This window comes from Punica granatum, chromosome 2, assembly GCF_007655135.1.
Source record: "Punica granatum isolate Tunisia-2019 chromosome 2, ASM765513v2, whole genome shotgun sequence".
Lineage (NCBI taxonomy): Eukaryota > Viridiplantae > Streptophyta > Magnoliopsida > Myrtales > Lythraceae > Punica > Punica granatum.
Genome location: NC_045128.1, coordinates 35,142,706 through 35,155,570, shown reverse-complemented (window position 1 = coordinate 35,155,570; position 12,865 = coordinate 35,142,706). Strand labels below are relative to the sequence as shown.

Here is a 12,865-nt window from a genome sequence, read left to right as displayed (position 1 = left end):
ACTTCCGACATTCTTTTCATCCCCGCTAAGAAGCACCAAAAAAACTTTGCGGTGCTTCTAAAAAATTATAAACTTATCTAAAAATTAGATCAAAGAGAGGGGGTTGTTGACGGGGATAAATACGAGTATAAAGTTTTCGAATTAAGGGAGTTATTATATGTAATTTTATCGAGAATCTGAGAACAATATGTAAATTTGTATTAAGCGTCCAGATCTTAGGGGGCTACTGCCCTCCTACCCCTTGGTCAATTACAGCAAACCTTCATTGGTCACGTAGTCATACATATTAATTGTTATACAGTTTCACAGCATGTCATCATATTACCGGAGTTTATGTTTAATCAAACAATTGTGAATAATAATTTCCCTTGATCTATTTCATTAAGTTGAGGTTTTTGTTGTTCCAATTGTACTTTTTCCCATCCATTTTCTCAGGATCCTGCGGCAGAATAGGTTTCTTTTCCTCTCTCTCTCTCTCTCTCTTTCTTCTTCTTTTTTTGGGTGAGAACATGATGATGTGCTGTTGACCTATTAATTGAGATTATTAATTCCCGTTTGAGATCACCCGGCTTAACCTTCATTATCAGGACCATATATAGAAGTATATATTGATGATTCGAAGTAATGTAGACTTTCCCAATATAGCATGGATGCTTAGTGCAGACTATAGGATGAATCTTTCACGACACTGGCAGGAAAACGTGCCCTACCTCCTGCACCATTGCATCGCACAAAAACGAAAGAAAATGATAGAGAGAAGTGAATCAAGGGATCGAACGGCTGTATGGCCCGGTATACAGCGCAATCCCGGAGAAGCTCCACTATGTGTTCATTCTAAAATTAGATCACTAATCAATCTAAGCTACTAATGATGCGATCCCTGAGATGAGCTTTTCATAGAGCAACAGAGCTTGTGGATACTCGCTGTCCCAATTCCTTTATTGATGTATCTCTTTCCATTTGCCTGCAATATTCTGTTGAAGAAAGTGACCTGATTCTAAGTATGTCTTCCTCCTTTTCTTCGAAATTGGCAGTCTGCTTCTATTAATCGGAAACATGCACGTGATCAAGAAGCTTCGCGACAGATTAAATTCGACAGTGTCCAATGTATGTTTTAATTATTGTAGTTGTTGTAGGCGTGGTCCACAATATCATCATCATCAAAAACGCTCCCCGGAATTCTGATCCTACCTTACCTTTAGCAAGGTAGAGGGACGAAGGCCAGAGTCAAATTACCTTATACGACAGTTTGACTTATGTGAGAACAAAATAAAAATAGAAAATCTTAAAAAACTAGTATAGATTGTTCAAGTGGTTCAGAGTTTATCCTAAAATAAGATTTTGGATTCTAGTCACTTGGAATTGGAGAAAATCTACAATTGAAAGAGTTTTACTTCTTAATGGACCGACCTTGTTCAAACTAGTTTAGGCAAGGATCCTTGAACTTCCAAACATTGGAGAAATATTCGTGCAAGAATAAAGTTGTAGGAAAATCTAAAGCAAATAGAAGATATATATATATATAGTGAATTTCATGTGTCATCTATTTATAAAATATTTAATGCATTCGTTGGATTTTATAAAATATATGGAATTTAATACGAATTTTATAAATTATCGAGAAGACTTTCAATTTTTCAAAGAGACTCATCAATATATATTAATACATGAAAGTAATATTAATATGGACATACATCCAAAATGCGTAAAATATGAGACAATTTTAACACAAGAAAAATTCATTTAATTAACAGAAATCAAACAATCAATGAACATGGAGTTAGGTGGTTTATGATTTAGCTTACCTAGCACAACCACAACTCACTTCTCGGCTCTTATATATTATAACTTGGTATAAGCCTGCATGGTGCACGAGTATGATGATTTATTTAATTTGTATAACTTTTTAATTATTTTCATAGAATTTTTAATACATCCGTAATTTATAAAATCTTTCAATTTAAAACTTTCAATGTTTATTTGCATGTTTAATATAATATTAAATGTTACAACTTTTTAGGAATGAATAATAAACAAACCAACAAACCAACAAACCAACAAACCAATAAAATTTAAATTGAGAATTATCAAAATGGAGCTTCCACATATTGCATGGTATTGTTTATAATTTTCATTTGCGTTTAAAACAGACAATAAGTGGAATTAATATAGGAACGAAAGATTTAACTGTAACAATCGAATCATATAAAAAGATAGTACTCTGAAATATATATAATTTGTTATGAAAGGAAAAGTTACTGGAAAAAACAAAAGAAAGGAAATTCAACAAAATTAAGAAAAATAAAATTGCAATGATATGAAAAATTAAGTTGAATAGCATGAGAATCAATAAAACATTAAAAAAATCATATTATAGAAATATATATAATGTACACACGGTATGAATAAAAAATTATAAGAGAAATAGATACCATTTAAAATGTATCAAAGAAGATATAGCGCAGTAGTGCACGTCATTGCTTGTGACCAAGAGGTCTCAAGTTCGATATTTAGGTGAGACGATTCGCGCCCCTTTATTGGATATGTTTAAAATTTTCATTTCATTGTACCAGTCGACAATCCCTTGTAATCGAAAAAATTAAGCTTAAAATATTTAGGAGCATAATGATCTTGAGAAAGTATGTTAAGATAAGGTGTAGAGAGAAATAAGAGTAGAAAGAAAATACTGTAGAATATAATTTTTCTTGTGTGACAAGTGATACATTGAATTTCAAAAAAATATTTTATATTTGGCGAAAATCTTTTAAGTAATTAAGAGAATTTTTAATTTTTTGAAAATAATTTAAATTATGTCCCTAAATACGAATAATACAGACGAAGCATCTAAAATTTATTGAACCAAAACATTCAAAAACTGACCAAATTCATTTAACTAGTCAATAGGTACAGATTCTTTTTATAAATTTATTAGGCTTTTCACTTTAAACGTCATGTAACGATAAGTTAAGAATTATCAAATGAAAAATTTTCACTTGAAAAGTCAGGCAACGATAATTTAAGAGTTATGAAATGAAAATCTCATATCTGACATTTCAATTTTTTCACTTGAAAAGCCAGGCCACGATTGATGTTCTATTTCACTTCCTTTATATTTTCTCCCTACTAGCTATCTAAATTTTCTTCCTTTAACTCCCTCAACGGGGAGTACCCTGAGCCGTCCCGGTGCTCGCACCCCAAACGCACACCAACAAACCCATCATTCTTGTCTAACCTACCTCGGATCTCATCAGTCACTTACTTCCGCAGCCCAATAATATATTCGGATAGACAAATACATGCATTGTGGTTATGTACTTGCCTAATCAAATTTTGGCATGCATATTGATATTACCTAGAGACGATGGAATAAAAATTCACAAAATACGTCACATGGTGCATGTGTGTGTCAAAGACAAAAGAGTCTCGACGAGAATGTGCCAGTGAATATGAAATTATTTTACTCCTATCAAACGAAAACGGGAAGCAAACGCTGGTTATACCAAAGTACTTGAGTTTGCAAAAAATTAAATGGGTGGGAATAAATGGAATGCAATAATCTAAAGTGATGAGAAATTAAATGAAAGATACTTCAATAAATGAAATGGATTGTCGATAGGTGATATCGACTTGAGAGTTAGTCCGTGGGTTTTGGGACCCGTGATGGGTTTGGAGTCACCACTGTACGCTTTTACTAGGCCGGTAAGACATCTATTCTTCCTCCAAGTGTAGAGGGCACTATCCACCCAGGGAATTAATCAGTTTTTGAACCGATATCCAAGTCCGGGCAAAACTATGATTTCAAAACTAGCAGGCCAAGGTTTCGCCCAATAATCAGTACCCTACCCACTAGTCGATTCATATATTGCACACATATATACTGTGCAATATACACAGAAACGAAAAGAGAACCTCAAATTTAAAAGAATCGGTCTAAGAGACCAACAATAGACCGAATGGGAGTAAGACACCGAGTGCAAAGGACTTGCAGGGCTAAGACCCCCAAATGAAACACGAACCAGCAAAGGCCCAAGAAAAGGGAATGGGCGTATGTCCTTATTCTAATTCTAAATTCATTCTTCTTCTTTTTTTTAATGATTTTTTTTTTGGGTAAGCACCAAAAAAAAAAACAGAGAGAGAGAGAGAAGAGCCTCGACATAGAAGTCCGGTAGCGTTTGTAATTAGTATTTTATGACAACAAAAAAGGTACAGATTGATTAATATATAGGCGAAGATTTCCCCCAAACAAAGTACAGATATATCACATGCCAATATCCCCCCAAAATGTTTTTACATACTATCTATTAACTCTCTTTCACATGCTCTCTCAGATCTGATGCTATTCTTATTTTGAAGAATTATCTCAAATTTTTAATCCTTATGAAATTTTCTATTTCTAAAAAATAAATAATAGAGGAGATAATGGAGGAGGTTTTTGAGATAACAGAAAATAAGAGAGAATTTAATAGTTTATTTTTTTCGACAGAAGAGACTTTTTATGTATATAATAAAATTTAATTATAGGAAAAATGGCGGGAGTTACAAAATGAAATTTTCTCATAAATAATATTATAAGATATAAATGTAAGATGTATTTGAAAATTCTAAAATATATTAACCTAAAATGCATGTACGGTACATGCAAGTATTTACTTGAAAATTTCCAAGTAAATTACTTATAATGCAAGTAAATTATGCAAAAAGCAAGTCGATTAATTTGATTGAAACATACAAATAATTTGTTTGCACGTAAGATACTTGTATATTAAACCATAAGTATGATAGACCAATCCCAGATGCATCACATGCCTGGTGGACGAATGAGTTACGCATGCGGTATGATATATTCCTATGTCTTTCGGCTATTTTCTCCGACTCTTTTTTCTTCTTTTTTTTTTATCCTTTCCATTTATTAATTTATAAGAATTCCTTCCATTACCTTGGTCAGTCATAGATTTCCTCTTGAATATATTCTCCTTTTTGGCCAGAGAAAATGGCCAGGCCATCACTACATATGTGAGTTCTAATCCCGACATCCATCTGTTTGTAGATTATTAAAGTAAACTCACCGATAACAAGCAATGAGATGTTCATTTTACAAAAATATGTCGCATTAGCCTTTCGGTATTTTGAGGAGCCTGATTGACCGACCTTTCTTTTCTTTGCATTAATTAATGTATGCAGTATATAAACATAAATATAAAAATTGTAATCAGCGTCAATAAAAATTCATTAATGTATAGTATAATATACTAACAGGAGCAATCACTCTTACAAAATATTTTTAAAATTCAACTACAAGAAAATAATTATAGCCAAAAAAAAAAAACAAAACAAAAGGGCAAGGATCCGTGCAAAGCGCCGGCAAGAGTATACTAGTATGTGTTTTACACGTGATGAAATTAGGCGATTTCTTGTCTAATCGGCAAGCACGAAAGACAGGGAGATTTGAACCGTCGGATGCTCATAAGGAGCTGGCGCCACGTGGGCAGATCTCAACAGCGCCCCACGCGGTCGCTGTCCAATGCTGGTGGCTCCGGCAAGCATTCTGTAGACCGAGGTGCATGCGCCACCGTGCGTGGAGGTTGAGAGGGACCGATCACCCCACGAACGTTTGCCTCGAGGGTCCATGCGCCCGGGTGCACGGAGTGGCCATCCGGTGAAGGGCTAAACGTCAAAATATTCATGCGTGGGCCCAGATCAGCCGGACCGTGAGCCGTGCAAGGTGCTTCTGGATTGGGTGGACGTGGATCCGACGTGGCGGGAGCTTCCGCCGTCGGAAGACCGACGGTCAGGGAAAGATATTTTTGCTGCCTACAGATGGGGAGGTCAGAGCTGGAGATGAAAGAGGCTTTAACAATGGTGTCGCGATTGGGCTACAGCTCCAGATCTCTGGGTATATGTACGACACCTCCCGCTGTTTTCTTCTCATCACTGTCCTCTACATTGGCTTACTCTCTCAACATCCCAAGAGCAGCTCAGAAGCCATCTTCTCGTTCTGGTATACTATATCTCGTCTTTCTGATCTTCATTTTGTCGGGATCTTTGGCGAGATGTGGTGATTTCTTGATGTCTTAGAGGTGTTCTCACGAGGTCTCTTCGGTTCGGTTCATGTTCTAATTGCAGGCTTTCTTGTTCTAAGCGAGCGTTCTCCTCGGTTTCGGATTTCAAGGTACGGCGCCTTCTCGACCTCATCAGCTTGAACATAAATTGATTTGCTTTGATCATATATTCATTGATGAAGTAGAACAATCAACATTTCCTGATTTTGCCCATTACATAGTCCTGAGAATAAGCTCTGGGTGGTTCGACTCGATCATAGTCGATGTGACTGGTGGGTCATGGTTTGAATGCAGGGGAGGGAGGTACGTCCCCCTCTTGAGAAGGCAAACAAAGAAGGCAACGCAGGAGGAGAAAGAGAAAAGGGAGATATTATGACGATCAAGCCGGCAGTTCGGATTGCAGACCGTAAGCTGATCGTGAAGGACAGGATCATCTTGACAGGGGTACCGGACAATGTGATCCAGAACTCGGGTTCTGACTCTGGTCCAGTGGAGGGTGTCTTCCTCGGGGCGGTCTTTGATGAGGAGAACTGCCACCACGTTGTCCCCCTTGGGACCCTCCAGGATGTCCGGTTCATGGCATGTTTCCGATTCAAGCTCTGGTGGATGGCCCAGAAGATGGGCGACAAGGGGAGCGAGATCCCCTTCGAGACCCAGTTCCTGTTGTTCGAGACCAAGGACGGGTCCCGCCTGGAATCGGACAGTGGGAATGAGGAGAACCAGATCGTGTACACAGTCTTCCTTCCCCTGATCGAGGGCTCGTTCAGGGCATGCTTGCAAGGGAATGAAAGAGACGAGCTTGAGCTCTGCCTCGAGAGCGGTGACTGCTACACCAAAGCGTCGTCGTTCACACACTCGGTCTTCATCCACGCTGGGACCGATCCATTCGCAGCAATACACAACGCGATCAGGGCTGTCAAGCTCCATCTGAAGACATTCCGCCTGCGGCACGAGAAGAAGCTTCCCAGCATTGTTGACTACTTTGGATGGTGCACTTGGGACGCGTTCTATCAGGATGTGACCCACGAAGGGGTCGAGGCTGGCCTTGCCAGCTTAGCAGCCGGTGGGACTGCGCCAAAGTTCGTGATAATTGATGATGGATGGCAGTCTGTGGGTGGCGACCCGGGGGAAGAGAAGCCGCTGCTCAGGCTGACAGGGATCAAGGAGAATGCAAAGTTCCAGAATAAGGATGATCCCACAACAGGGATTAAGAGTATCGTCAATATTGCAAAGGAGAAGTACGGGCTGAAGTACGTGTATGTTTGGCATGCAATCACCGGGTACTGGGGCGGGGTACGTCCTGGGCAGTATGGTTCATTGATGAAGTACCCGATGCTGTCGAAGGGTGTGATCGAGTACGAGCCCGCCTTGAAGAACGATCCGCTGGCTGTGCAGGTAAGGATTCTTTGTTTCCGTTTTCTGTTTTCGAGGAAAAAAGTTTTGTTTTACTTTTCCTTCGACAACCGCGTTTATTTGTCTATTCGTGCTTGCTAGTCTGAAATTACGATTGTTACTGCAGGGTCTGGGGCTGATGAACCCGAAGGAGGTATACAGGTTCTATAACGAGCTGCACAGCTACTTGGCAAGCACGGGAATCGACGGGGTGAAGGTGGACGAGCAGTGCATCCTGGAGACTCTTGGTGGAGGGTTGGGCGGTCGGGTCGAGCTGACCCGTCAGTACCATCAGGCACTGGACGCTTCTGTGGCCCAGAATTTCCCTGACAATGGCTGCATTGCCTGCATGAGCCATAACACTGATGCGCTCTACTGGTACCTCTCTTACTTCTGGTAGAAATGGCTGATTGTACATGCATTTGATATGTTCAATAGCATAAAATTCCGATGTCGTCCCAGCTTTACTAAGTACTTTTAGATATTCTAATTTTACATCTTTGATATATCATTGTAATGCAAATTATTTTCACACCGTCGCCAAACAGCTCCAAGCAGACTGCGGTGATGAGAGCGTCCGATGATTTCTTCCCAAGGGACCCTGTCTCGCACACTATCCACATCGCAGCAGTGGCATACAACAGTATCTTCTTGGGTGAAATCATGCAGCCCGACTGGGACATGTTCCATTCTGTCCACCCTGCTGCAGAATACCATGCTTCAGCCCGAGCAATTAGCGGTGGGCCTGTCTATGTCAGGTAAGGAGTAATATCTGCAGACTCGGGTGATGATTCCATGTCTAATCTGTGTGATTTTAAACAAATGGCTAAAAGGAATTATTCTTGTGTTTTTGGACAGTGATGAGCCGGGGAAGCACAACTTTGAGCTCCTCAAGAAGCTGGTGCTGCCCGATGGGTCGGTGCTCCGAGCCTGCTTGCCAGGCCGGCCTACCTGTGACTGCCTGTTCTGTGACCCGGCCCGAGATGGTGTTAGGTTGGCATTCAGGATTTTAGTATTCTACTCTTTATGGATTTGCGTTTAATAGTTTACATTATTTCAGTGAAGGAAATTGAATTAACTCAGAGACCTTAATGTTCGGTACAGCCTGCTGAAGATATGGAACATGAACAAGTACACAGGAGTCCTAGGAGTCTACAACTGCCAAGGAGCAGCATATAACCTTGTAGAGAAGAAGAACACATTCCACGCAACCGTGTCCGAGTCCATCACGGGCTACATCCGAGGCCGGGATGTCCACCTGATCAGTGAGGCCTCCACGGACTCTGCTGAGTGGACCGGTGATTGCGCTGTCTACTGCCAGAGGAGCGGTCGACTCATCATCCTGCCTTTCAACGTCTCAATGCCCGTGTCCCTGAAGGTCCTCGAGCACGACATCTTCACGGTCACTCCTGTGAAGGTCTTGGCCCCTGGGTTCAGCTTTGCCCCGATCGGGCTGATTGACATGTTCAACTCAGGCGGGGCCATCGAAGGGCTGAAGTACGAAGTCAAAGGAGGGGCCAAGTTATCCGAGTTGGAGGATGGCGATGAAGGGACAGGTCCGGGAGTGAAGAGAGTGGAGAATCGCAGCAATGAGCTGGTAGGAGTTGTTCACGTCGAGGTCAAGGGCTGCGGAAGGTTTGGGGCCTACTCTTCGGCTAAGCCGATAAGGTGCCTTCTGGGCTCGAAAGAGGTGGAGTTTGGGTATGATTCATCATCCGGTCTGGTGACTTTGGAGTTGGCTCATTTGCCCGAGGGTAGCCAGAGAGTTCACCTCATTGAGGTTGAGTTGTGAGTGAGAGCTAAATTGATGCTCGATATAATTAAACTCAGGCTCACATGTTTTTTAGTCTCTTTTCACCACCCATTTTAATGGACGATTCTATGCATGTCTGCCCGAGTAAATCTAACCATTAAATAGATGGGATCACAACCAGTATGTATGGTCATCCCGTGTGGGTCGTGCAATAATCAGCGACAATGGTTAAGTCAATCTCTGACCCAGATTTCTCTTAGAAAGATTTTAGCATATAGTTACTGCACCGATGCAAACATTAGAGCGAAAACAAAGCAGATGTATTACTGTTTTCGTGGTCTTGATAAAGGGAAGGGATGGAAACACCTCCCAGATTGCCTCTTTTGGAGACGATGTTTGCCTTGATCTTGTGCTTACGGTCGAGTTGGTTATTCTGATTTCTTTTCCTCGATAAAGAACTAGTTTTCCAATTCCCCGATGGTGTGTCCATCTCAAGTCTTTGGATGCCATGTTATACCTTGTACACTAATAAATTCTGACACGCAGTCGTTCTACCACCGCTGCAGCCAAATTATAGAATGAATACCAACCGAAGATCAAAGGAACAATCACTTTCCTAGGGTATATGTTATGTAATTCTTTTGAAGGGAAAAAGGAAAATTTTCATGCACAAATTCATACGTCATATATTACAGAATCTTGCGAAGGAGCAGCACGATCATTACCAGTGATCTCTGCACGAGCACTTCCCGTTCACGAATTGGTGAAACCCCGATGAGTCCCTCAACAGTATTTCCCTATTCACAATGGCTGAAGCGTGTTTCAGGAAAGAATGGCAGTCCCCACAGAGAAGTATGTTCTTCACAATCTTTACAGGCTTTCCGGGCCTAGTCATCAGAAGCCCGAATGCAGCAGCAAGCTTCGCGCTGTGGTAGAATAGGAAAAACTTCTTCTGGTGCTCTTCCACTTCCTGAAGAGCAAAGCTTGTGTCCGGCTCATACCCAGATTTTAGGCATTCGAGGATTAAAATCTCGAGCCCACTGTGTATGTCTTTTGACTGGGGATGAGACCTGTCCCTAGTGTAGAAGGGAATGATTTTGTTCTCATGGATGACCCAACTTCGAGCTGGGTGCTTCCGGAACCCTCTCTCTCTCATTTCCTCCCTAACTGTTTCAGAACAATGCCATCTTCCTGATGCAGAGTAGAGGTTCGAGATGAGCACGTATGAGGAAGGATCCTGCGGGTCCATTGAGAGTAACTGCTTTACAACCCGTTTACCACGTGCTGCATCAGAGTGGATCCTACACCCATCGAGCAGAGCCCGCCAAATCCGAGGTTGGGGCTTGAAGGGCATATTCAACACAATTTTCTCCGCAGCTTCAATGTAACCCCAGAAGCTCAGAACTCCTACCAAAGACTCGTAGTGCTCTACTGAAGGTTCTATAATGTACTGTTTCCTCATGGACATGAACAACTGTTGACATTCATCAACTAAGCACGTCTTGGTATACCGATAAGCTGAAATAACCAGAAGGAATGTAATTTCGTCAGGATTTATGCCTGAATTGTGCAATTCTGACCACACAAAGAGAGCCTCGTCTCCCTGCCTGTGAAGAATATGAGCAGACAGCAAGCAGTTCCATGAAGTTATATCACGTGTTGGCATTTCGCTGAAGACCTGAAACGATTCCTCCAAGTTCCAACATTTGGAATACATACTCACCAACCCATTTGACACCTCCAGATCCGAAAGGATTCCCGATTTAACAGCGTGGCAGTGGATTTGTTCTCCCATATGACTGAAACCTAGGGTCCCACACACCCCCAGCGCAGAAGCAGATGCAACCTCGTCTATCTCTAGCTTTCCTTCCGAATGACCACGGCAAAGAAGAGATATTGCCTTATCGGGGTTTCCATTTCGAGCGTGCCCACATATCATTGAAGTATAGACAACGGAGCTATCTTCCTCATATGACCAATGACTAAACATCTTCTCTGCATCTTCCATTCTTCCACACCTCATGCACATATCGAGCAGGACCGCTTCAATATGAGGATTTTCCTTGAGACCAAACTTTGTAATGAAACCCTGAATCTGTCTGCTAATTTTGTCGTCTGTAAGCAACCCACAAGCTTTAAGGACACTGCTCAAGGCTTGTTCGGTTAACTCCAAACCTCGTTCCACCATCCTGATGAAGAAATTGAGCACTTTACCTGCCTCACTGTTTTGACATAGGCCCATTAAAACTGCTGCATAGGAAATGGAATTCTTCTCAGGCATCTTACAGAACACTTCCATGGCCAAAGAAACCGACCCGAACTCCATAAACCCTGTGATCATTGATGTCAACGTGATAACATCCCTTATCGCCATCCTATCATATACTGCCTCAATGTCTTCTATACTTCCGCATTTACTATAGAAGGCAATAAGGGCATTGCTAATGCTCAAGCTTCCCTCAAGTCCAGTCCTAATAGCATAGGCGTGAATTTCTCTTCCTCTCCACAAATCAAAACTATCTGTACACGAAGCCAAAAGGGTCGAGAGCGTAAAATGATCTACCTCAAAATTGTCAATCCATTGCATCTCCCGGAACAACTCCATTGCTCTTCTATGCATATGTTCCTTCACCGAGCTCGATATGACAACATTCCACGAGGAAATGTCTCGCACAGGCATTTCATCGAACAGCTGGATTACAGTGTCTGGCTGCCCACACTTACAGTACAAAGCCATGAGGGCATTCGCCACAAACAGCCCATCCAAAAATCCCGACTTGACCACCAGGGCGTGAATCTGGCAACCAAGCTCTGGCTCGAGAATTCGCATACAAGCAGTCAAAATTCCGACGAAGCTGTACTCGTTAGGCTCAATACCTGAGCTGCGCATCCTGAAGAAGAGGCTCACAGCCTCGAGCTCTCTGCCGGACTTGGCGAGGCCGGAGATGAGTGCCGTGTAGGAGACCACATTGGGGTGCGCGAGGGCCCTGAACACCCTGCAGGCATCGGGGACAAGCCCGAGCTTGAGGTATGACGAGATTAGAGCGTTGAAGAGATGAGTGTCGGCGTCGAGTTTGAGGATGAGGCAGTGTAAGGCCCTTGCGAGCTCGACGTCGGAGTAGCGGACGGAGAGGCGGAGGAGCTGAAGGCATCCGTCGAGGGGAGAAAGGAACGGCTCGGGTGGAGGGGAGGAGTAGTCCGCGGAGAAAAGCGGTGGAGGCGGTGAATTAAGCGGCGGAGGGAGGAGAAATTGGGCGGAGACGGCAGAGGTACGAAGGTGGGGTTTAGGGTGCGAGACGGAGAGGGGATTGGGAGGGTGGAGAGAGAAGGGGCGGTGAAGCTGAGGAGAGAGGGGGGAACTTGCGGCGGCGACGGAGTGAATAAAGGCGGCCATAAATTATACCAACGGGCGCCAACATAAATCACAACCTCCGTTTCGGCAATCGGAGGTTGCCGCGCTCTCCGTATTTTACAAGCTGACCGTTCATGTTATAGTCTAACCGGCATTGTCGTTTTGCCTTTGGACGAAAGACGATGAGCATAATAAGCTCATAACTGAACAGTATTACTAACTAGATTTTGAGGCCCCGTGCAATACAAGAAAGTAACAATAAAATTATATATATATTCTTAATTTCCTAAAAATTATGAATTTACTTTT

The 12,865-nt window shown here is 42.3% G+C and overlaps 2 protein-coding genes across 3 annotated transcripts; one reads left to right on the top strand and one right to left on the bottom strand.

The window, feature by feature from the left end:
• The first annotated feature begins 5,740 nt into the window (after positions 1-5,740).
• On the top strand, positions 5,741-9,441 carry LOC116196257 (probable galactinol--sucrose galactosyltransferase 6). Of its 2 annotated transcripts, none has more exons than XM_031525894.1 (7): positions 5,741-5,998; positions 6,111-6,169; positions 6,354-7,454; positions 7,579-7,829; positions 8,000-8,209; positions 8,310-8,444; positions 8,556-9,441. In XM_031525894.1, exons 1-7 carry the CDS (start codon positions 5,818-5,820, stop codon positions 9,241-9,243), a joined length of 2,625 nt encoding a protein of 874 aa, XP_031381754.1. In that variant the 5' UTR covers positions 5,741-5,817; the 3' UTR covers positions 9,244-9,441. The 2 variants fall into 2 exon arrangements, with proteins under 2 accessions (XP_031381754.1, XP_031381755.1); XM_031525895.1 differs by having other exon boundaries at positions 5,821-5,998; positions 6,124-6,169.
• Positions 9,442-9,765: 324 nt separating this feature from the next.
• On the bottom strand, positions 9,766-12,781 carry LOC116196256 (pentatricopeptide repeat-containing protein At5g03800). Its single transcript, XM_031525893.1, has one exon. The coding sequence runs from the start codon at positions 12,596-12,598 to the stop codon at positions 9,926-9,928; it is 2,673 nt and encodes an 890-aa protein (XP_031381753.1). The 5' UTR covers positions 12,599-12,781; the 3' UTR covers positions 9,766-9,925.
• Between the last annotated feature and the right edge of the window lie 84 nt (positions 12,782-12,865).

Excerpts from the sequence above, each read along its gene's own strand:
- LOC116196257 (XM_031525894.1), top strand. The coding sequence starts at position 5,818 with ATGGGGAGGTCAGAGCTGGAGATGAAAGAGGCTTTAACAATGGTGTCG. Across the intron at positions 8,210-8,309 it reads GGTGGGCCTGTCTATGTCAG|TGATGAGCCGGGGAAGCACA; the intron begins GTAAGGAGTAAT and ends GTTTTTGGACAG. Across the intron at positions 8,445-8,555 it reads CCGGCCCGAGATGGTGTTAG|CCTGCTGAAGATATGGAACA; the intron begins GTTGGCATTCAG and ends TGTTCGGTACAG.
- LOC116196256 (XM_031525893.1), bottom strand. The coding sequence starts at position 12,598 with ATGGCCGCCTTTATTCACTCCGTCGCCGCCGCAAGTTCCCCCCTCTCT.